Source organism: Schistocerca cancellata, chromosome 7 (assembly GCF_023864275.1).
Source record: "Schistocerca cancellata isolate TAMUIC-IGC-003103 chromosome 7, iqSchCanc2.1, whole genome shotgun sequence".
In the NCBI taxonomy this organism is placed as follows: Eukaryota; Metazoa; Arthropoda; class Insecta; order Orthoptera; family Acrididae; genus Schistocerca; species Schistocerca cancellata.
The window spans coordinates 331,564,535-331,589,757 of NC_064632.1; the positions used below are offsets into that span (position 1 = coordinate 331,564,535).

General features: G+C 40.8%; 1 protein-coding gene across 2 annotated transcripts in view; it reads right to left on the reverse strand.

The window, feature by feature from the left end:
- The window catches only part of LOC126092051 (tetratricopeptide repeat protein 12-like), a 128,104-nt gene that overhangs the window by 70,239 nt on the left and 32,642 nt on the right, over positions 1-25,223 (reverse strand). For both annotated transcript variants that reach the window (XM_049907458.1, XM_049907459.1), the window contains exons 2-3: positions 22,730-22,915; positions 5,010-5,158 (exon numbers count right to left, since the gene is read on the reverse strand). In XM_049907458.1, coding sequence (XP_049763415.1) covers positions 5,010-5,158; positions 22,730-22,915 — 335 coding nt within the window. The remainder of the gene's footprint in view (positions 1-5,009; positions 5,159-22,729; positions 22,916-25,223) is intronic.

Sequence of the window (25,223 nt, forward strand, 5' to 3'; positions counted from 1 at the left end):
TAGTGGATTCACGGTCCTCAACATATACTAGGTTGTTCTGGAATCCATTCTGAGTATGAATGAATAAAACATAGCACCGGTTCATTTCACTTTCTTGTTCAGTTTCTAGGAGTTGCCTCAGAGGGAGAAGAGTCTGCAAAGCTTCTTTCAATGCTGTGTTTAATAACTGTTTCTTTTTAGAAGTGCAGCAGAATCAGTGATTTCGGAGTCTGTATGTGGTATTTAGTGCATGTGCTTTGTTGCCTGACCCTTTTCATATGGGGCCCTGTGAGGATATGGGTTTGATGCTCTGGCTTTAGTTGATTTGCCTTGATGCTGGAATGGTGTGGGAGGAGGCATTACCATCAAGCTGGACTGAAGGGGTGCTGGGCCCATGTTATTGGCACTCTTAGGTCAATCACGGTTCACCAGCCCTGAACTACACAGCCGCACGTCACTGAGAAGTGCCAAGGGTCCCGGATTGAATAAGTCCCTGTTCTCGGAGGGGTGGGGTTGGGAGTACTCTGCTCAGCTACACCTTGTTGGCAGTGAACAGTTCAGATGTCCAAAGAAATTTGTTGGTTTTATGAAGGAGAATGTGATGATTTGTGGTATGATGTGACAGAAGGGGAAGAATGAGATGGATATGGAAAGTCCACACTTGACAAACTTGCTGGCGTGAAGCCTCAACATGGCTAGCACCTTGATGATGGATCTCTTCTGATTCCATAATCTCCAGTCTCACAGCACATGCATCTGTGCCAAACAGGTGCATTTCTTCTTTGCTCAACTCCATATATGAAGAAAATGAGCAACCTGGCTGAAGTATTAAGAAGCTAGACAAGTTTCAACAGAGAAAAGGGATGATGCTGAGTTCCCTTCCTGCTGAGATGTCAAGATTGAAATGTTATACCAGTTTTTGCTGGGATTAAGCATCACATTAACTCTAAAGTGGTGAGCAACATAAAATGTCAGGCACGCATGGCACTTTTGAGAGAGAGGATTCAAGATATGCATCACAGGCTAGATGGGATAACCAGGAAGCTCTTACTCCTCCGCCTGTATGTGGCGGGCTCCTTAGCAGGTGAAGATTTGGGCTGGATAGACAGTGCCTCTTGGTCACTAGTGGGGTACACCATGAAGAATGTCTCACAATGCCAGTTTATGATGTTTGACCACATGAGTAAGAAAGCACAGCAGATGGAGGACACTCACACTGTGATTAACCTAAGGGGTAAGCAATTTTATGACACAGCTCTGAAGGCACTCAGCAGGGTGCCCCCTAGAAATGTGCCCATTTCAGATTTCATTAGTGCAGTGGCACAAGTATCCAACACACGTCCACCAAATTTGGCAGTCCTTGCACTCAAGAGGCTCTGGGAAGAATGTGGAAACATGGTGTGGCCAGCAGACAAAGGAAACTCCACAGTCATTTTGCAGCAGGCTGATCATGATAAGAAAGTGAGAGAATTTCTGGAGGACCCCACACAGAGACTTTTGGAATGTGACCCTACAGATAAAGTGGACGAGAAGACCAGAGCTCTCTTGAAGGAAATGGGTATGTCTGACAAGATTATCAAACAGTTACAATCGAGAGCACCAGTTCCACCTACAGTATATGGGCCACCAAAGGTACACAAAGACGGCGTGCCACTCCACCCAATTATCATCAAAACCGGTGCATCAACATACCCAACAGTCAAGAACTTGAATAAACTGCTGTTCCCATATGTGGAAAGGTACTCACCATGTCCGCAACCTGGAGGAGTTCCTGCAACGTCTCAAGCAACTACAAATCACAAGATCTAATATAATGGTCAGTTCTGATGTGGTATCCCTGTTCAGTAAGGTACCACTGAAAGACTCACTGGAACTGATTGCAGAGAAATTTAATGATGTTTCCTTGGACCTCTGCCAGCATACACTGACCTCAACTTGTTTTCTTCATGAGAGAAATATTGTGAGCAGACAGAAGGTGTAGCCAAGGGCACAGTGGTTGCCAGTTTGGTCTTTGAGAATTTGAAGAGGAGGCGTTAGAGATGGCTAGATACAAACCCATGTACTGCTGCAAGTATGTTGTCAATACTTTGTCATCTGGCATCTTAGTAGGGACAGGCTCAATGAGTTTCTGGAACATCTTAGCTCATGCCACCCAAAAAATATTAAGTTCACCACTGAACTGGAAAAGGATGGCCAGTTACCATTTCTGGATGTACTTGTAAAAATGATAGCAGATGGGTTGTTTGGTCACAGTGTATATTGAAAACCTCCAAACAATGATTTATATCTGCAAGCCAGAGCTGTCAGTCTCTAGGCCAGAAGATGTTGGTCCGCAGGGCACACACAATGTCAGACCCAGGTAGGTGGCAGCAGAAATAGAGTATCTACAATCAGTGTCCAGAAAAAATGGATATGCAGCCAAACAATGCAGAAGGTCCTTCAACCAGCCCCTTTGCCACACAATCCAGAAGAAGAGCAAGATGAAGCAAAGACTGTGGTGTGCCTCCCCCATGTGGGATCTGTTTCTGCCAAAATCAGCAGAATTATCAGGAAAAACAAGATCAAGTGTGTGGTCTATCTACCTACCAAAACAAGAGGACAACAGGAAAATGTGAAAGATGGCCTGGCTACAAAAAACCAGCAATTTACAATATACCTTGCCAATTTGGCATGTCATAAATTGGCCAACCAATTAGTTATGTGGAAAGCATACACAAAGAACATCAAAGGCAAAGTCAGCTAAGACAGGCAACTAAATCAGTCATTGCTAAGCATCGTCAGGAACACAATCATTCCATGAACGATGACGAAATACATGTTGTGGCACAGACCTCCATATACCATTGTAAGAGACTGACATAAAGGTAATGGAAAACCTCATGAATCTTGATGTTGGGTACTGACTCAATAGAGCCTGGCATCCTGTTCTGGAATCACTGAAAACGCAGTTGGGGGCAGCAGCAGAATTCTACAAAAAGAAGAACTGAGAATGTGAAAAATGGGAATGAACCCCAGACAGAGCACCAGCTGCACCAGTCAGCAGGGGAATCACCTACAACCATACCAGACCAAAATGGAACACTAACACATGGATGTGTGCACTGGACCAAAGATGAAACACCAGTGCTCGGCCTAGCACACCGACCCATAGAGAGAATGCCTAAGAATGTTTCTAGTGGGAGAAAAACACCTAGTACTGCACCACACCAAAAATGGAATGCCAGCACATGGGCAGGTGTAGAAGACCGAAGACAGAACACCATAGCTTGGTCAGGTGCACGGAAGTGAATAGGAAACACCTAGGGACAACTCTACCAAAAGTGGACTGCAGAAGGAACACCTGTAACCACATGGGACTAAAAATAGAATGCTAGCACACATGTGGGTGTTCAGAGGACCAAAGACAAAACACCAGCACTCAGCCTGGCACACTGGCCCAATGAGGGAATGCCTAGACTGCTTCTAGTGGGAGCAGACCACAGATGGAACACCTAGCACCACACCAGACTGAAAAGGGAATGCCACCACATGGACGGGTGCACCAGATTGAAGACGGAATGCCTGCCGGAGTGGCCGAGTGGTGCTAGGCACTTCAGTTTGGAACCGCGCAACCGCTACGGTCGCAGGTTCGAATCCTGCCTCGGGCATGGATGTGTGTGATGTCCATAGGTTAGGTAGGTTTAAGTAGTTCTAAGTTCTAGGGGACTGATGACCTCAGGAGTTAAGTCCCATAGTGCTCAGAGCCATTTGAAGCCTTTTTTTTTTTTTTTTTTTTTTTTTTTAAAAAAAAAAAGACGGAATGCCAGTGCTTCATCTGGTTGCATCAGACTGACGAGGGAACGCATGAGCATGCTTCTAGTGGGAGCATACCACATACAGAACACCAGACTGAATACAGAATGGCTGTACGTAGGCAGTTGCACCAGACTGAAGAGAGAATGCCAGCACTCAGTCTGATGCAACAGACTGAAGATGGAATGCCTGAGAATGCTTTTAGTGGGAGCAAACTACAGACAGAACATCTGGTACTGCACCAGACCAAAAACAGAATGCCACAGCATGGGACTGAAGACAGATTGCCAGCACTTGGCCTGGTGCACTGGAATGAAGAGGGAATGCATAAAGACACTTTGAGCAAGAGCAGACTGCAGAGGGAATACCTGCAACTATATCAGACCAAAAATGGAATGCCTGACAGGGACAGGTTCACCGGACCAAAGACAGAATGCCAAAACTCGGCCTGGTGCAACAGACCACAGAGGGAGCACCTAAGGACACTTCTAGCAGGAGTGAACTGCAGGCAGAATGCCTGGAACTGACCATGGAGGCCTTAAGTATAAATATCCATTCCACTCAACATGCAATCTCAAGAAGCACCTGGTGAAGATAACGAGTAATGTTGTCAAAATATTGTACACAAACAACGCTGATATCTGGCAGATACCTAACACCTCAATATGCTAAAACTGTAATGCTTTCCTTTACAAACACCCTATATCTCATTATTTTATCTGTCTCCTGTATTAGTGACACCTGTGTAAGTCACATGTCATTTCATCTGTGGTTGTGTCATCCAGTTGTGACCTGACGATGCCCTAAGAAGCTAAAAGCAAGTTCGTGATTAAATAGATAACATTTTGCAGAACATCAGAAAAGTGTTTCCTATGTAATATTATTGGTGAAGCAGTGACAGAAAATTCAGTTAATTAACAGAATGCTGTTTCTTACTATTCACTGTAATACAACGGTGCTTCATTATGCACTAGCATCACTAATCACTATTCGGAAAAAGCAGAAAAAGTTTGTTCTACTTCAGTTAGCTTTGTTGAGATATTTATTTTGCAAGCAAGTGGAATTGAGATGACAACCAAAATGACACTATGATCAGTAATAAGATAAAAATACAATAAACAGCTGGCACAACCCCTAACATACCACCAGTGTTACTGAGTTTGGCAGGTTAAACTGTTCAAAGATGTATATTAACTAGAATATTATGGTACTTCATTGCTATTTGAATAAAAATGTACCTTGTTGTATAAATCTAAAGCCTTTGCATAATCCTTTTCACCAAATGCAGCATTAGCTTGTTTCTTAAAGTTGTCGGCTATTTCCCTGCGCTGTCTTCTATCTTCAGCACGTTTTTTGGCATCTTTTTCTGTAATTGCCATGAATGCTTCTGTAAAAACAAACCCAACGTGTTAGTTTTATTTATTTTGTGGTAACTCATTTACTTTTTTTAGACACACTCTCTCTCTCTCTCTCTCTCTCTCTCTCTCTCTCTCACACACACACACACACACACACACACAGAAATAATCAACTGCTTTTTTACTTTTCTTTAGTTTGTCTAGTTGCCTTACGGCAGCACAAGACTTCTCTACTCAATTTGCTTTTAATACTGAGCAAAATTTGACAAAACAGGCAGAGAAATCATTGTTAGGTAGAGTCACAGAGTAGTATTATAGCACATGAGGTCTCCATATGGAATGGGAAAAGGCAGTACATTTTCAGGAAAATTACTGGCAGGGACACTGGACATAATTAACTGGAAAATCACTGTTTGTGGAGAGTTTAAAACTGATTTTTGGTTAGATAGTTCTGACTGAGAGCACCCTGACTTGATGGTGTCCAGTTTTGGATTATTTCCCACATCAAAATTCCCTATGATGATTGGAGGACACAATGTAGACCCAAGATACTGCACTGATTCAGCTATGAAACTAATGGTCAATGGTTTATCTTAACATGATGGACAAATGTTAACAATAAAATTTATTGGCCAGTTAGGTACATATCATATAAGAAAAGTATTGTGTCACAGAATCATAAACAATGACTCAATAACAGCATTTAGAGAGAAATTATGGAAAGAATGCTGGGGAGAAATTTATAAAGCAAGCACTGTTGATGGAAAACTTTTATCTTTTTCTCAACAGATTCCAACATCAGTTCAAGTCTATTTTCCTATAAAACAAATAAGGACAAAACTGAACAGAAGCAATGAGAAGGGGTTGATTAAAGTGTCTTGTGCTAGGAAGAGAGAACTCTATGTAATTCAGCGAAAAAGCAGTAATCAAATTTTGAAACTCTATTACACCAGCATTGTAAATCTTACACTGTGTCCCCAGTAACTAAGTTAAAAAATAAAACTTCAAGAATAAGACAATAACAATTGCAGCACACACAGGAGTATTCAAACTGTAAAAAACGAATAATATATGAAACCCATCCAAGTAACTCGAATATTGCTTTATTCATAAAACTCTGAACAATAACAGAAATAAAACTCCCATGACTCCACACGTAACAAGACAAAAGAATCACACAGAAGATGCAACATAAGTGACACGCAGAACAACTGCTGTGAGCAGTAAAAACTAAAAGAATATAGTGAGAGTGAGTCAGTGCTGCCCCACGTGTGTGTAGCCACGAGTTGCCGATAGTTGGCACAGCAGAGATCATGTGGTTTGCATAATTCCTACAGGTGGCCTATAACGGCTAGCCCATGCTGATACAGTTGGCAGTTAATTTAAGTACACATGCATAGTGACACTACTCTTGGCACACACACACTCACACGCATTAGTAGCAGGATACAGCACACCTCTCCCTTGTCAAAGAGGGTGCCTGGGTCATAGAGGAGACACTGGCGGCCTGACAAGAGACGTATCCATTGGATATGGAGCGGTGGCAGCAGTTGCCAATGGTGGTGGCAGGACGACGTGCCAGCAGGCGTCGGAGTGGAGGGCCAAAATGTGCAGAGATGCGCACATGCCTGAGGGCAATGGGCCCACATGGCACCCGATGACTGCACCAGGGAGGAGGGTTCCGTCACCCTCTCTGCATCATCATCAGTGGGCAGGTCCCAGTGTAGAGGAGATAGCACTGAATCTACTGGCAATGATGGTGAGGGCACTGGTGGAGGTGGTCTGACTGGAAAAGTGGGCTGCGGCAATGGACACGAGGCTGGAGACGGACCGGCGGCCAGCACCGGGAAGCTGGAACCCCAGGGTGACAACACACAGTGCACGCCACAGAAGGTGTAGGAGCCTGCATGGCTGCCAGCTGTGAAGCATCTCAGCTGGGCTCTTCTCCCCCATGGGCATGAAGCAATGGGTGCTCATAAAACAGAGAAGGGTGTCATCCGGCAAAGAATACGCAACGAACTTTTTCGTTCAGAATTTGAACTTATGCACTAGTTGTTCAGCCTCACCATCTGATTGAGGATGGAATGGTGAAGCTGTAACATGATAAATGCCATGAGAGGAACAAAACATTGAAAGGTGGAAACAAACTGGGGCCCATTATTAGAAACTAAGGTACATGGCAACCCCTCAATAGAAAAAAAACTTCGAAAGTGTAAGAATTGTCACCTCAGTCAACATCAATGTACACCGGAGAATGCAAGAAAATCAGGAAAACAACCAAGAGCCAATAGGAATTCAAGAAGGGACTGCCAAGTCTATGTGAATGTGTTCCCATGGCTGGTGTGGAGTAGGCCAAGGAGACAGAGATGCCCTGGGAACTTAACACGTGACAAAATGGAAAATTTTGACATTAATCCCTGGAAAAAAACGTGTCTTCTAGCTAACACTTTAGTGCACAATGGCCATAGTGGACAAGGCATTAGAACCTCATGCCATAACATTGTGGGATTGTCTACTCTGGGAGAAAGGTCTTCCGTGGACAACAGCAAAATATGTCAAATACAGAGGGGCAATGCCATCGGGAAAAATAGTTGTACAGGGGAACCAGAACCTGACCCGGAAGTTTATCTGGACAGCCCTGTTGAACAAACCAAACTACCTGGTGGAGAACCAGGTCAGCAGCAATGGTAGCTGCTATGCACAAGCTCGTAACTGGAAAACCCTCCACCATGGCCTGTGTTTCACTATCAAGACGGAAGCAAAGCAAATTCTTCATGATCAAAGTTGGGATCAGGACTCAAAGGAAGGTGGGAAAAGCTGTTCACATTGACATGGATTTTGTAATTGTAGCGAGACAAGAACAGCATCCAGCATTATAGTCAGTGTGCTGCCTTATCAGGCAAGGAAGTCTGAGGGTTAAACAAGGAACCAGGGGTTTATGATCAGTAGTGAAGTGAAACTTAGAGCCATACAAAAAAACATAAAATTTCTGGAGAGCATATACTATAGCAAAAGCCTCTTTTTCCACCTGAGAGTAATGCTGCTGGGGCAGAGTGAGAGATTTAGAGGCAAATGCAACATGTCGTTCAGAGCCATCAGCATATCAATGCACTAGGACGACGCTGAGCATACTCTGAAGCTTCAGTCACCAGAACTATATGCTGGTCCAGAGAGAATGAAGGTATACAAGGAGCTGAGAGTAGTTTGGATTTCAACATTTGAAAAGCACATTTGTAATTCACGCTCCAGTAAAAAGGCATATTCTTATGTAACGAGACATGCAACATGTGGGTCAGCATGGCTGTCCCGTGGGAATTTGCAGTAGTTGGCTATCTTCCCTAGGAAGGCCTGAAGCTCCTTCATGGACGAGTGGTGAGGCATAGACATAACAGTGGAGGTGGAGTCTAGTAGAGGGCAATCATCATGCTGCTAGACCTCAAACCCAAAATAAACAACAGAAGGTTGAAAAAACTGAGATTTTGTGAGGTGACACCATAAACCTGTGGACTGTAAGGTAGAAAACAAAGTAGGCAAATTTTTCAAGTTATCAGTGGGGAAGGAGCCCACGACAATGATATCATCCAGTTAATTAATGCAATCCGGCACAGGCATAGTCAATTGCTCTACAAATCATTGGAAAATATCAGGGGTACTAGTCACACTAAAAGGAAGATGCAAATATTGACAGAGACCAAAAGGAGTATTCAAAATGAGAACTTGCTGAGACTGTTCGTCCACAGGAACCTGCAGATAATCCTCAGACAAGTCAATTTTAGAAAAGTACTGGCCACCTGATATTTTGCCAACAGCTCCTCCTGGTGTGGGAGATGATATCTATCCATGATCGACTGCACATTGACAGTAGTACTGAAGTCGCCACAGAGGTGAAGTTTCCCTGATGGTTTCCATAGTACAATCAGTGGAGATGACCATTCACTAGCCATAACAGATTGTGTGGTGTCACAAGGCTTAGGCCTGTCCCACCCCTCATTAAATCGACCAAGACTTATACGAATAATTGTAAGAACAGTTATTATTATTATGTTCTTTAAGTTTGTTTTTGGGTTTTCAGAAATACTGTGGGAAGAAAGTTTATTTATGTTGCAGATAACGTGGAAGACGTTGCCCAACGAGCACCACGAAAGTTCGATGTAGCGGCAAGTGGGCAAGGAATAAAACGAATGCTGCAAACTGCCACGAGCCATGGAAGAGCCTGGGCCATGAGGGCGTCGAGCTTCCTAGGTCGTTGTTGGACAACGTCAAAGGAAGAGGTATTCTGCTTTCTCTTTGTAAACAGATCGATCGAGTCTTGAAAGGTTCATGTAAAACGTATAGGCGGGTGACACATTAGGTGGGACCCGATGCCTGTAATACTTCCACAGTTATTAAAAAGTTGTTAAGCGGCAAAACCAATAGTTCATCATTTATTTAGATAAAAAGCAGTAAAGATATAGGAAAAGAAGAGTTGCGGCATCAGAACGAAAAGTGATACATCGCTCAGCAACGAAGAAGGATGTAAACAGCGGGCGTTGCATGGTGAAAACAAATCAACTGATAAAATAGTAAGTCTGTAATTAAGCATAAGCCACATAACACTGCAATTGCACCAACCCTAGAGATTGCAGTCTGCCTAATTCTGCTTTCACTTGATCTTTCAGGGTGACATGAATAGGATGTGAACAATAAAAATGAGGGCGAGCCATAGATTTCAAAGAAACATGAGCAGAAAAATTCATCGCACACCCGCATACTCTGCAGCACCTGTGACAACCTGTAGTCAGAGCACTTTGTGAAAAACACTTAATTTGATAAAAAACTTGGGAGACGTCACAAGCACTGGAGACATAGTTTACGTCCTTGTCTGTATCCAGAGCAACCTTCAGTGAATGACACACTGAAGTGATGTGGCTTTTTTTCTGGCAATAATTTCAAGTATCCCAGCATTTAGGGCATTCTGGATGTTGGACAAAACAGAAAGGATAAGATAGAAACAGAGAACACTGATGCTGGTACTTCAGCCTAGGTCTGCTCAGTGCTGAGCCTGCATATTTACCACTGTCTCCACATGTTAACAAGACAAAAGAATCATACAGGAGATGTGACATAAGTGACACACAGAGCAACTGATGTGAGCGGTACAAACTAAAAGAACATAGTGAGAGTGAGTCAGCAGTGCTCTGCATGTTTAAAGATGTGAGTCGTCAGTAGCTGGTGCAGAGGAGACTATGTCGAGTGCACGCTTCCTACAGGTGGCCTCTAGTGTCTGGCCCACGCTGATACAGTTGGCGATTGATTTAAATACATACACTTGGTGATACTAAACTCAGTGCACTCAGATTCACACACACTAGCAGCAGAATACAGCACAAACAATCATTCTTCCTGTGCTCCACACACAAATGGAACAGGAAGAAACCCTAATAACTGATACGATGGGACATACTCTCTGCCATGCACTTCATGGTGGTTTGCAGAGTATAGACATAGATGTAGATGTTGATTTCGATTCAGAATCTATCTGGAACATTATTTAACAAGAAACAAATAAAAATAGTGACCTAAACAGAACTGAACCCCAGAAAATAGTTCTGGCAGAAATGGTGACACTTTCAAACCAAATGGTGACACTTTCAAACCAATATCTACAAAGTTCACTGATTAACCCCCCCCCCCCCCCTTTACAAATGTCTGCTTGTGTCTGTGTATATGCGGATGGATATGTGTGTGTGTGCGAGTGTATACCTGTCCTTTTTTCCCCCTAAGGTAAGTCTTTCCGCTCCCGGGATTGGAATGACTCCTTACCCTCTCCCTTAAAACCCAAATCCTTTTGTCTTTCCCTCTCCTTCCCTCTTTCCTGACGAGGCAACCGTTGGTTGCGAAAGCTAGAATTTTGTGTGTATGTTTGTGTTTGTTTGTGTGTCTATCGACCTGCCAGTGCTTTTGTTTGGTAAGTCTCATCATCTTTCTTTTTAGATATATTTTTCCCACGTGGAATGTTTCCCTCTATTATATTCATATCATTAATTTGAACCCAACAATCACGTTTGTTATTGTTATTGTTATTGTCACTGTAACATTTCGTAGTCTTTTCTGTCGTCTTATTTCCTCCTTCTGTTTTTGCCAGCAGTTTCACTTTCTATTCACCTTCTCCTTTTTTACCGTAATCCAGTATACAATTTTATCCCGCCGATATATACTCAATAATACGTAATAATACGTAACCCACTTCCAAACCATAACCAAAAAATTTTTTTCCGCTTTCAACACTACCGCTGCTATAAAATCCACCATTTCCAGTTCACAAACAGTTCCTTTCAGCTATTAAACAACCTTTTCGGCTAGTTTTAATAACTTTTGCTTTATTTCCATTTCCGTTTTTCTCACATCACCGATCATTTTTAGCCGCTTCCCACAGGTTTTAACGTCATTATTTCTTCATCAGACAATTGTTAGCTTCATTTCCATAATCTGCCACCACCAAACCACTCCTTTTAATACATCCTCACATAGTTTTATCGAAATTTTCCCGTATTTCTCCACCCTTTAACGTGTTTTGGCGGCAACACAACCACCTAACCTTTATGCACATAATTATCTACCTACACAAGTTCAACACAGGATCAACATAGCCCAGCTCTAACCAACCCTTTTTCACCTTTTTTCACACCAGATCTCCATTTGCTTTCTAGTTTTACCTTTATCTCTCCCCATATATTTTTATATTTATTTTCATTTTCATTTCAGCCTCGTGTTCCATTTTCCACCTTCTAGTACCATGTCACCCTCACACCACCTCCACAACGACCCCATTAAGTTTTATTTACATTCCCTCCGCAAACATGCCTTCGCCCTAGCCAAATTACACTCCCATATTTTATTTTCTCAGGCTTGTCTGACATTTGGCATCACCCTCAAAGGCCTCACACTTAAAGTTCCCATCTCTGGCTGCAACCCTTCTTTCCATCAGTCCCTATACCAGTTCCAAACCGAACAATCCATTGCCCTCACCCACCTAATACTTCACCTACACATCCACTCAGCCAATCAACACACCCATCAACTCCTATCCTTAATAAAAGTCCTCAATCTTTCCTCTCCCACATCCACACCGGTTGTTCAGAGCATCCTCCTACAGGCCAACCGCAAATTAGAACAGCATGCCACCCTCCACCTTAGAAAACTATCCAATCTCCTGGTTTCCCACCTCCGGAAAGGCAACTCACTCACCCTTCACAACCTTTCCAGCAAACCTCAACCTCCTCTCATTGCACACAAACCCAGTCTCTCCCATCTACTCAATCTCCCACTTCTGGCTCCACTCCCTCCAAAACCTCAAAATTCCAATCAACACAATCTGGAACCACAACACCCCAATTCAGTAGTTAACCTTTCCTCCAAACCTCTCTCCCAATCCGAAACCTCTGTCCTATCCAAAGGCCTCACCTTCAGCCCCACTCCCAGATTTAACCAAACAGCCCTCGTCAAAGATTTACTGTCCTACACCCGTACTCTCTGCTGGAAATATCACTTTGCCACGAAGAAAAATGATCCTAATCATACTCCTAATGATCCAGAAAAGGCCTTTACAAATGTCTGCTTGTGTCTGTGTATATGCGGATGGATATGTGTGTGTGTGCGAGTGTATAACTGTCCTTTTTTCCCCCCTAAGGTAAGTCTTTCCGCTCCCGGGATTGGAATGACTCCTTACCCTCTCCCTTAAAACCCAAATCCTTTTGTCTTTCCCTCTCCTTCCCTCTTTCCTGACGAGGCAACCGTTGGTTGCAAAATCTAGAATTTTGTGTGTATGTTTGTGTTTGTTTGTGTGTCTATCAACCTGCCAGCGCTTTTGTTTGGTAAGTCTCATCATCTTTCTTTTTAGATATATAAAGTCCAACCTATCATAGATTTGACCTGATACCCACCACGTTATTTCTTTAGAAAAATGGAATCTTCATAATCTTTGAAAGGATTTCTGCTTTCCACAAGTGCACCAACACAGTTGTGATGATTATCTACATGGACAACATATAACATTTCTTCATCCTCTATGCCATCTAAAACATCAAAATGCACCCCCGCGTTATGTGTTTACTTTATTTTAATTGCAATCAATTCAAGATAGTCGACCCTCCAATCCCACTAAACTTTGACCATGACAACTCCCTCAATTAACTTTAATTGAGTGAGGTTGGTGCCACTGAATTTTGCATTGACCAGGGTTTAATGCCAACTTGACTGCAGTTAATTTTTAGTCAATGTTGGTGCAGTTGGCCCTATGAGAATAAGATGAGATTGAGGTCAAATGACAGTTTACTAGTTGTAGATTCTGACAGTTATCTGCCGCAACAGATTTTTAATTGTGATGAGATGTGTCTATTCTGGAAAAAGATGTCGAAGCGTACCTCTTATAACAGCAGTGGAGAATGAATTGCCTGGTCACAAGCCAATGAAAGACCATCTCAAACAGCTATTCTGTGCCAATGCAAATGGTGATTTGAAAACTCATTCAGGAACTCCATGAGCCTTAAAGAAGTGTAAAGTCCAGATGAACAGTTAAATGTGATGTGGAGGTCCAACAACAAGGCTTGGGTGACACATGATCATTTTTGTGATAGGATCAATGAAATGTTTGGTCCTTCAGTGAAAAAATATTTGCTGAGATGAATCTGCCACTCCATCAAAGAATTTAAGTTCATCAAAATCCAATTTCTGCCTCCCAACACCACTCTGTTATTCCAGTCTATGGACCAGAAGATTATTTCTAACTTTAAGAAGCTGTACACTAAGGTACTCTTTGACCATTGCTTTGAGTTGACATGAACTGCCAATCTCACTCTCAGAGAGTTTTGGAAATATCACTTCTACATTGTTGCCTCCGTCAAGATGACCAGAAAGGCATGGTAAGGCATTACCAAGAGAACTCTCACTTCTGCCTGAAAGAAGCTTTGGCCTGAGTGTGTTGTGGAATGTGACTCTGAAGCATCTGAGTCAGTGCCAGTGGAGCCTATAGTCAATGAGATTGTATCTTTGAATGAGAGTATGGGACCAGAAATGGACAACAATGATATCAATGAGCCTGTAAAAGATCACAGCCAAGAAATGACCACCGAAGAGCTTATGGAGTTGCAGTTTGCTTCACAGCAGGAAGTTGTGGAGAGGAGTTCTCTAGAGGAGGAGGAGGAGAAAGAGGTGGAGGAGGTAACAGCAAAGTAGCAATCTTCTGGCACAATAAGAGAAATGCTGAAAGTATGGGAGTCAGTTGCACCATATACTGAAAATCATCACCCTAATACAGCAGTGGCTATGCACACTACAAATTTATTTGTTGATGATCTTGTGTTGCATTTTCATCAAGTGTTGAAGCATCAGCAGAAACAAATGCCTATAGATAACTTCCTAGTAAAAAAGAATTAGTTAAGTATTGCGAATAATACAGTACATAATATTGTATGTATACCTTTCTTTGAATAAATGGCATGAATAAGATAAAACTTTTAGTACTTTTTCTGCATTGAATGCATTATCGTATTTTACATACTTTATATGGGATAAATTGTCGCGCTTAAAAAGAGTTTCGCAGTACGAGTAAGATTCTGGAACGAATTATGCTCATTACACGAGGTTTCACTGTATATAGATAGACCATCTCTAGGTTTTAATGAGTGAGTTTGTGGGCATCAAAATATGTAAGACAAATGACCATTACTTTTCACTGCATTGACTTAGAAGCTTAATTTTTTTGCCCCACCAAGGGACTGCAGACTGTATTTGATAAAATTTAAACTTTATGCCTCAAGCTGTTCCTGAGAACAAGTAGTCTTAACAGACAGACAGGCAGAGATATGGACAGCAATAGATACTATATGGATTCCGTTTTTACCGATTCAGGTATGGAACCCTAAAAACAGCTTTTTTACACAACTGATTCCTGTAAAATTAATTAAATTATGATATATGAGGAAATATTGTTGGTTCTGCTGCTTTTATATCAATTGCAAGCATTTGATATAATTTACAAAATAAATTGTTAATTATTTTCATATATTTAAGTAAAAATTTGTAAGTTGCACCATCTGTAAGTTAAGCACCCAAAAGGGGAGGAGAAAATGAAATGGGTTGAGAGGGTATATGATGTTATTTCAGTGATTACAAAATTAAGTCAAATTTACAAAGAACTCATCAGTATGACCCCATTTACCAGTATGACACTGCAACCCCTCTGGCCCAGGTGAATGCACTGTTTCAGTTGGGAAGTGTGTCTTACAGCAGTTGTATCCCGTCCTATTCCTATCCCAAGGTAAGCTGGCCCACCACTGTTAACAGGTCCTAATATTTCTACCAAAATAATGTTGTTCGCAGATGACACTAGCATAATTATAAGTGATGATAAAAAATCATTAACCACCACAAATGATGTTGTTGTTGTTGTTGTTGTGGTCTTCAGTCCTGAGACTGGTTTGATGCAGCCCTCCATGCTACTCTATCCTGTGCAAGCTTCTTCATCTCCCAGTACCTACTGCAACCTACATCCTTCTGAATCTGCTTAGTGTATTCATCTCTTGGTCTCCCCCTATGATTTTTACCCTCCACGCTGCCCTCCAATACTAAATTGGTGATCCCTTGATGCCTCAGAACATGTCCTACCAACCGATCCCTTCTTCTGGTCAAGTTGTGCCACAAACTTCTCTTCTCCCCAATCCTATTCAATACTTCCTCATTAGTTATGTGATCTACCCATCTAATCTTCAGCATTCTTCTGTAGCACCACATTTCAAAAGCTTCTATTCTCTTCTTGTCCAAACTATTTACCGTCCATGTTTCACTTCCATACATGGCTACACTCCATACAAATACTTTCAGAAATGACTTCCTGACACTTAAATCTATACTCGATGTTAACAAATTTCTCTTCTTCAGAAACGCTTTCCTTGCCATTGCCAGTCTACATTTTATATCCTCTCTACTTCGTCCATCATCAGTTATTTTGCTCCCCAAATAGCAAAACTCCTTTACTACTTTAAGTGTCTCATTTCCTAATCTAATACCCTCAGCATCACCCGACTTAATTCAACTACATTCCATTATCCTCGTTTTGCTTTTGTTGATGTTCATCTTATATCCTCCCTTCAAGACACCATCCATTCCATTCAACTGCTCTTCCAAGTCCTTTGCTGTCTCTGACAGAATTACAATGTCATCGGCGAACCTCAAAGTTTTTATTTCTTCTCCATGGATTTTAATACCTACTCCAAATTTTTCTTTTGTTTCCTTTACTGCTTGCTCAATATACAGATTGAATAACATTGGGGAGAGGCTACAACCCTGTCTCACTCCCTTCCCAACCGCTGCTTCCCTCTCATGCCCCTCGACTCTTATAACTGCCATCTGGTTTCTGTACAAATTGTAAATAGCCTTTCGCTCCCTGTATTTTACCCCTGCCACCTTTAGAATTTGAAAGAGAGTATTCCAGTCAACATTGTCAAAAGCTTTCTCTAAGTCTACAAATGCTAGAAACGTAGGTTTGCCTTTCCTTAATCTTTCTTCTAAGATAAGTCGTAAGGTCAGTATTGCCTCACGTGTTCCAGTATTTCTACGGAATCCAAACTGATCTTCCCCGAGGTCGGCTTCTACTAGTTTTTCCATTCGTCTGTAAAGAATTCATGTTAGTACTTTGCAGCTGTGGCTTATTAAACTGATTGTTCGGTAATTTTCACATCTGTCATCACCTGCTTTCTTTGGGATTGGAATTATTATATTCTTCTTGAAGTCTGAGGGTATTTCGCCTGTTTCATACATCTTGCTCACCAGGTGGTAGAGTTTTGTCAGGACTGGCTCTCCCAAGGCCGTCAGTAGTTCCAATGGAATGTTGTCTACTCCAGGGGCCTTGTTTCGACTCAGGTCTTTCAGTGCTCTGTCAAACTCTTCACGCAGTACCGTATCTCCCATTTCATCTTCATCTACACCCTCTTCCATTTCCATAATATTGTCCTCAAGTGCATCGCTCTTGTATAGACCCTCTATATACTCCTTCCACCTTTCTGCTTTCCCTTCTTTGCTTAGAACTGGGTTTCCATCTGAGCTCTTGATGTTCATACATGTGGTTCTCTTATCTCCAAAGGTCTCTTTAATTTTCCTGTAGGCAGTATCTATCTTACCCCTAGTGAGATAAGCCTCTACATCCTTACATTTGTCCTCTAGCCATGTCTGCTTAGCCATTTTGCACTTCCTGTCGATCTCATTTTTGAGACGTTTGTATTCCTTTCTGCCTGCTTCATTTACTGCATTTTTATATTTTCTCCTTTCATCAATTAAATTCAATATTTCTTCTGTTACGCAAGGATTTCTACTAACCCTCTTCTTTTTACCTACTTGATCCTCTGCTGCCTTTACTACTTCATGCCTCAGAGCTACCCATTCTTCTTCTACTGTATTTCTTTCCCCCATTCCTTTCAATTGTTCCCTTATGCTCTCCCTGAAACTCTGTACAACCTCTGGTTCTTTCAGTTTATCCAGGTCCCATCTCCTTAAATTCCCACCTTTTTGCAGTTTCTTCATTTTTAATCTACAGGTCATAACCAATAGATTGTGGTCAGAGTCCACATCTGCCCCTGGAAATGTCTTACAATTTAAAACCTGGTTCCTAAATCTCTGTCTTACCATTATATAATCTATCTGATACCTTTTAGTATCTCCAGGGTTCTTCCACGTATACAACCTTCTATCATGATTCTTAAACCAAGTGTTGGCTATGATTAAGTTGTGCTCTGTGCAAAATTCTACCAGGCGGCTTCCTCTTTCATTTCTTAGCCCCAATCCATATTCACCTACTATGTTTCCTTCTCTCCCTTTTCCTACACTCGAATTCCAGTCACCCATGACTATTAAATTTTCATCTCCCTTCACTATCTGAATAATTTCTTTTATTTCATCATACATTTCTTCAATCTCTTCGTCATCTGCAGAGCTAGTTGGCATATAAACTTGTACTACTTTAGTAGGTGTGGGCTTCGTATCTATCTTGGCCACAATAATGCGTTCACTATGCTGTTTGTAGTAGTTTACCCACATTCCTATTTTCCTATTCATTATTAAACCTACTCCTGCATTCCCCCTATTTGACTTTGTGTTTATAACCCTGTAGTCACCTGACCAGAAGTCTTGTTCCTCCTGCCACCGAACTTCACTAATTCCCACTATATCTAACTTTAACCTATCCATTTCCCTTTTTAAATTTTCTAACCTACCTGCCCGATTAAGGGATCTGACATTCCATGCTCCGATCCGTAGAACGCCAGTTTTCTTTCTCCTGATAACGACATCCTCTTGAGTAGTCCCCGCCCGGAGATCCGAATGGGGGACTATTTTACCTCTGGAATATTTTACCCAAGAGGACGCCATCATCATTTAATCATACAGTAAAGCTGCATGCCCTCGGGAAAAATTACGGCCGTAGTTTCCCCTTGCTTTCAGCCGTTCGCAGTACCAGCACAGCAAGGCCGTTTTGGTTATTGTTACAAGGCCAGATCAGTCAATCATCCAGACTGTTGCCCTTGCAACTACTGAAAAGGCTGCTGCCCCTCTTCAGGAACCACACGTTTGTCTGGCCTCTCAACAGATACCCCTCCGTTGTGGTTGTACCTACGGTACGGCTATCTGTATCGCTGAGGCACGCAAGCCTCCCCACCAACGGCAAGGTCCATGGTTCATGGGGGGGGCCACAACTGATATAGTCCTGAAATATATTCAACATTGGTTTAATGCTAATGAGTTAACACTTAATCTAAGTAAAACAAATTATATACAGTATGGCAAAGCAACTCAAGATATGGACCTCCAGTTAAAACTAATGGATAAGAAGATAGAGGGTGTACAATCCACAAAGTTTTTGGGCATGCACATTGATCAAAACTTAAGCTGGAAAGACCATCTCAAGTACTTATCCCACTGGCTCAATTCGGCATGTTTTACATTGAGGATATTATCTAGAGTATGCAGCACAGACTGTACTAGACTAGTGTATTTTGCTTACTTTCAGTCCATCATGTCTTATGGCATAGTGTTCTGGGGTAAAACTAAATCAAGCTTAACAGATATCTTCAAATTTCAGAAAAGAGCTATACGAATCATAACACATAACTCTCCAAGAACTCATTGTAGGCCCCTTTTCAAAGAACTGCAAATACTCACAATACCATCACTGTATATTTTTAAAAGCATTCTGTGCACAAGAGCACATATGAAAAATCTACGTACAAATGAGGACTGCCATAATTATAATACTAGAACTCGTAAGAATTTGTATGTAGAAAGGGTAAGGACAACACAAACCCAAAAGCATGTAAGTTATTTTGGAATAAAACTCTACAATGCTCTGCCAGTGTACATGAAGGCAATAATAGATGAAGTAAAATTTAAGACTGAGCTTAAAAATTACCTTTTAAGCAAAACTTTCTATGACGTAGATGAGTACTTTGATTGAGTGCAAATTTATTGCCAAAAATTTTAATTTATATGTCTAAATTTGTACTTTTAAAAAATGCCTTGAAAGTTATATTCCATCATTATGTCTGTAGTACTTGTACTAGTATGATAACTTTGTTGTGACAATTCCTACATCATGTGAATGATATACAGGAAGATAATAAAATGAAAATGAAAATGAATGAAATGAGATGTTCTGGACATGTCAATTGGACAGAAGTGAAATCCAACATGGTCCCCCACATCTTTTATTAGGGACAAATCTGGGAATCTCGCCAGTCACAGGAATACCTCAACATCATGCAGACTGTTCATAGAAACATGATGCCATGTATCAAAAAGCATTGTCCTGTTGAAAAATGGCACCACAATGCTGTCATGTGAGAGGTAACACATGATGATGCAGCATGTTCATGATGTACCATTGTGCAATTAGAGCTCCTTCAGTCACTACCAGCTGTGACCTCAAGTGAAGCCTAAAGGGCTCCGGACATCATGATGCAATGAGTAACACTGCTGTGCATTTCCAAAACATATCAAACTAGCCAACAATGATCATCTGGGCTAGTGCGGAATCACAATTCAATGCTGAACACAATGTCACTCATTAGCAGTCCATGCTTCCTAATCACACCACTCCAAAGACAGTTGTTTGTGTTGTGATGTTAATAGCGGCCTACGCATGGGACAGTAATTCCCTGGTCCTGCTGCTGCTAGTCTATGACCAATGGTACAGGATGACACGAAGAGATTCAGGTAGTCACTTTTTATGCCATGTAATGTATTTGTAAACATTCATCCATATGCAACATACATTCAATGTCAATATGAAAAATCATTTGTTATCATACAAATGTAATATTACGTAAAATTTCAAAAATAATAGTAATTATTTATAAATATCTCAGTTGGTACTGTCAGTACAAAAAATTACTAAGTCAGTAACTTTGTCAAGGTACATATGAGTACGAGTCAGTAAGTGGCACAATCAGTCAGTAAAATGTGTGTATGCACAGTCATCGATACTATTCATTAAAATTAATAAATAAAGATATATTTTTTAACTTCTCGAAACATACAACCCAGCTAATTGAAAGTACTTGCAGCACAGCGGAACCCTGAAGAGAGAGAAACACCAAAATACAAACTTTTACAATAAAAAAGGTTTGCCACATCTCAACAAAGAGATAAGTAAAAGCTAATGTCTGCTTTTCATTCTCACATAAATTCTCGTTAAGGGTATAAATATTTCTTTTTAACAGAAAACAGTTCACTAATTTAATTTATGTTTTTGAACCAAAGGTGAAGTTGGAAGTCGCACCCCATCAGATGTCTTAGCAGTAAAACATATCAATGATTTATTTTCAATTTCAGTGTTCCCAGAGCTATTATGTCTTCCAAGTGAAACATGGGCATGTCCAAACCTAAGGAGCTCACTTGCAATGGCATCTGAGAGCAACTTTTATCCTGTAGTGTGCCACCCAAAAATCTGAGTTTTATGGAGACATGTTTGTCATCCTCAAAAAGAAAAGTATTAGCTGTGGCAACAGTACTTGGCAGGAAAAGGGTCAGAAAATCTTGTCTGTAAACTTATTAACAGTCAAAGAACCATTTCATACAACATGGAGGTGTGTATGTCTGCTGTGCTAATTTCTAACCATACTATCAGATTATCATCATGGTTTTTGAATGTTTTGCACAAACATTTGGAGTCATTTTATGTTAAATACTATGTCCAATATCAACAAGGCAGTTATTATTATTATTACAGTCATGAACAGCCTGAGACTTAATGTCCTATTACTAACATAATCAAGATTTGCCTCAGAAGAAAACAGTCTGTAAACAAAATTTGGTTGACCAATATTGTATTTGCCTTCCTTACCATATTCACATAAAACACAGATGATAATACCTACAGCAATCTCTAAAACTAATTTCCCTAGAAACATAATGAAGTGTCACTTCTATAAAATACATGCCATTGAATAACTCCATTACAATATAGTTTGTAATTACAGTTTATGGAGCAACCAGATTATATTCTGAACACGTTTACTCCCTCTATTACAAATAAAAACTGTGAAAGCCATTATATTATACCACTAGAAAATAAGTTTCTGTGGAAACTAGTTCTTGAGAATAAGATGTAAAGACAGAGTATTCCACCTGAAATGTCACAAATGCCTTGGATATTGACACGTCACCTTCATCTCCCTTTACTGTAAATTCTTGTCCTCAATCCATATTATTTTCCAAACTGTTGTTGGAGGCTAAAATATACAGTAAATATCAATTTATATTATCCTCCAAAGCTGCTTATTATATAAATCTTATCTGTATGTCCTGTGGAATCATGAAAAATATACTGTGCCTGACAGGTTGACATTTCAGTATTGAGTGGTGATTTCTCTGAACAGTAAGTGTTTATTGTGAAGGTAATGGCAATGCTTCAAAAGTTCAAACCAACTAACCTACATATTTCTTTACATTTATACTCCATTTTCAACTGTAGGTACTGTATTATTATCACTATTATCCCTTCTATTCCCTAGCAGATAGAGTAGCAGAAAAACAATTGTGTGGCCACTTCTGTATGAGCCTAAATTACATTTATTTTACCCTCACAGTCACAAGTAAGGCATCAAAGTACCAATACTTCAGGATTTCATATGGCATTACAACATGCCTTTTCTCCATATGTACTGGTGCTAACAGTTTCCCAAAACCTTATCATTTGGCTAAAGAGATGGCTCTTTATGAATAATCTATCACCTCAATGAAGTAGTAGTCCTGTCTGAAAACCTCAACTACCACTGTCAATAATGCTCACTATTTTGAAAACCTTATTGTGGGCATAACTCTAACATATGAAATGCAGCTAATTAAGCAAAAAGTAAGTGTAAGAATGTAGGTTCCTGGCAGATTAAAATTGAGTACTAGACTGGAACTTGAACTCAGAACTTAGCTGCTAAGATGTTTTCACTCTGCTCCAGAGCAAAAGATGCATCCTGGAAGCTTAACAATGTTTTCTTCTGTTGTGTAAACAATTCACACATAAAAATCTTCAAAGCTAGTAATGACCTATATATTGGTTATGTAGTCATGAGTTTTCTTACCTACACTCATGGTTTCACCATCACTGTCATTTATATGACACTTGTTCACAACTGTCTTATCCAGTTTTGTGAAAATGCCATCTTCGTCAAATTCTTTTTCATCAGACCGGAGATAAAGATCTGCTTTCCGTATAGCTCTTTCATGATCTTGAGAATTTTTTGAGGCTAATCCTTTCACAATGTCCCCTAAAATGATAAAGAATGGTGACAGGTACAATGGAACACTAGTAATCTGGATGATAAACCACAAATATCTTAGGGACACACTAATAATCCAAAGCCATAGCAGAAAATAACCATGAAAAAACAGCACACAACTTGTAGCAGTATGAGACCTAGGTTTTACCCTGGAACATATAAAATAGAATGGTATCTCAAAAACTTTATGATAACACAACTGCTTAGAAGTAGAAGGAAAAACAGAATGAGAACATAGCCATGAGAAAGAAATGAAGGGATGCTGCTGGCAGAATTTTGTAAAGAGTGCAATTTAATCACTGCAACCCCTTCATTTAAGAATCATGAAGGAAGACTGTATAAAATCTTCTGGGGATTCAAGCTTCTTCAACTCATTATAGGTCAACAAGCTTTCAACTGAGTGCACCTAGGCCATTGTCAAGTGGTAACTGACTGCTGCATGGATGCTGACCTTGTTGTATAGTTGTGACACTGGCTGTGACTCTACTAAGAGTTCAGTCCACTGCCATATCTACATCTCCATCCATACTCTGTAAACCACTGTGAAGAGATAACTGAGGGTACCTTCCATTGTAGCAGTTATCAGGGTTTCTTCCTATTCCAGTTACATTTTCAACACAGGAGGAATAACTACTTAAATGCCTCTGTATATGCTGTAAATAGTCTAATCTGGTCTTTGCAATCCCTGAAGGAGCAATACATAGGGGGTGTAGTACATTGCAGGATTCATCATTTAAAGCTGTTTCTTGGAATTTGAAATGGCTGCCAGTGCAGTTTATCAGCATCTTTGTGACTGTCTCCCATGGGCCAAACACACCTGTGACCATTCACACTATTTTTTTCTGTATATGCTCATTATCCCCTACTAGCGCTATTTGGTATTGGTCCCACACATTTGAGCAATATGAAAGACGTGGCACTTAGTGATTAGTAAACTGTCTCCTTTGTAGACTAACTGCATTTTCCCAGTATTCTGCCAATAAAGTGAAGTCTGCCACCTGCCTTTCCTATGACTGAGCCTATGTGAACAGTCCATTTCATATCCCTACAAAGTGTTAAATCCAGGTATTTGTACGAATTAACCATTTCCAACTGTGACTCACTGATATTATAATCATAGGGTACTACATTTTTTTTGTTTCATGAAGTGCACAATTTTACATATCTGAACATTTAAAGCAAGTTGCACATCTTCGTAGCACTTTGAAATCTTAACAAGGTCTGACTGAATACTTATGCAGATTCTTGAAACAGTGTTTCATTCCAGATAACTGCTACATCTGTAAAAAGTCTGAGGATTCTACTAATATAGTCTACGAGGTCATTAATGAACAGCAAAGGTCCCAACACTTTCCATAGGACAGACCTGAAGTTAATTCTACAGCTGTCATGACTCTCCATTCAAGATAACATGTTGCACCCCTTTACCAAGAAATCTTCAATCCAGCCACAGATTTCACTTGATACCCTACATGATTGTACTTTAGATAATAAGCATACATGAGGTGCTGAGTCAAATGCTTGTCAGAAGTCAAGAAATCCTGCATCCACCTGACTGCCTTGCTCTTTAGTTTCCAGGATTTCATATGAGATAAACACAAGTTGGATATCACAACTAATGTTTTTGGAATCCGTGCTAGTTAGCATGGAGGATATCATTCTGTTTGAGATACTTAATTATGTTTGAGCTCAGAATGTTCTAAGATTGTACAGCACATGGATGTCAAGTATATTACATGGAAGATTTGTGGATCATTCTTGCTACCCTTATCACAGACGAGTGTGGTCTGTATTTCCTTCCAAATACTTGGCACTATTGTAATGTCACAAACACAATATCAGAATTCCCACCAACCAACTTTATTCCGCTCCCTTATGAAGGAATATACTAAGACACTGAATGACATAGTAACCAGTACAAACATGTGTAACCAAGAGTACATTAAAGCACAGTCTAACAGTGAAGTATACATACGCTCATTGTATAGGGTTACAACACTCCTTCCTCCTTAGGGAAAATTGTTCACCATGTATATGTCATGTCCCGTATCTGGGCAGGCACTGACAGAGGCAGCAGAGAACACATAGGTGGTGGTGGTGGTGGTGGTGGTGGTGGTGGCTGTAGCAGTGACAGCTGCTGCAGAGATGGAGGCGGCCCAGTGCTGACCACTCTGCCCAGTGGTGCCAGCAACCAGAACAAAGCGAGTGGAGGAGCCATAAGGTGTGTGCATCATGCCACGAGGGGGGGGGGGGGGCAGCACAGACGGTGTAGACAGCCATTGGGGTGGCGGAGTTT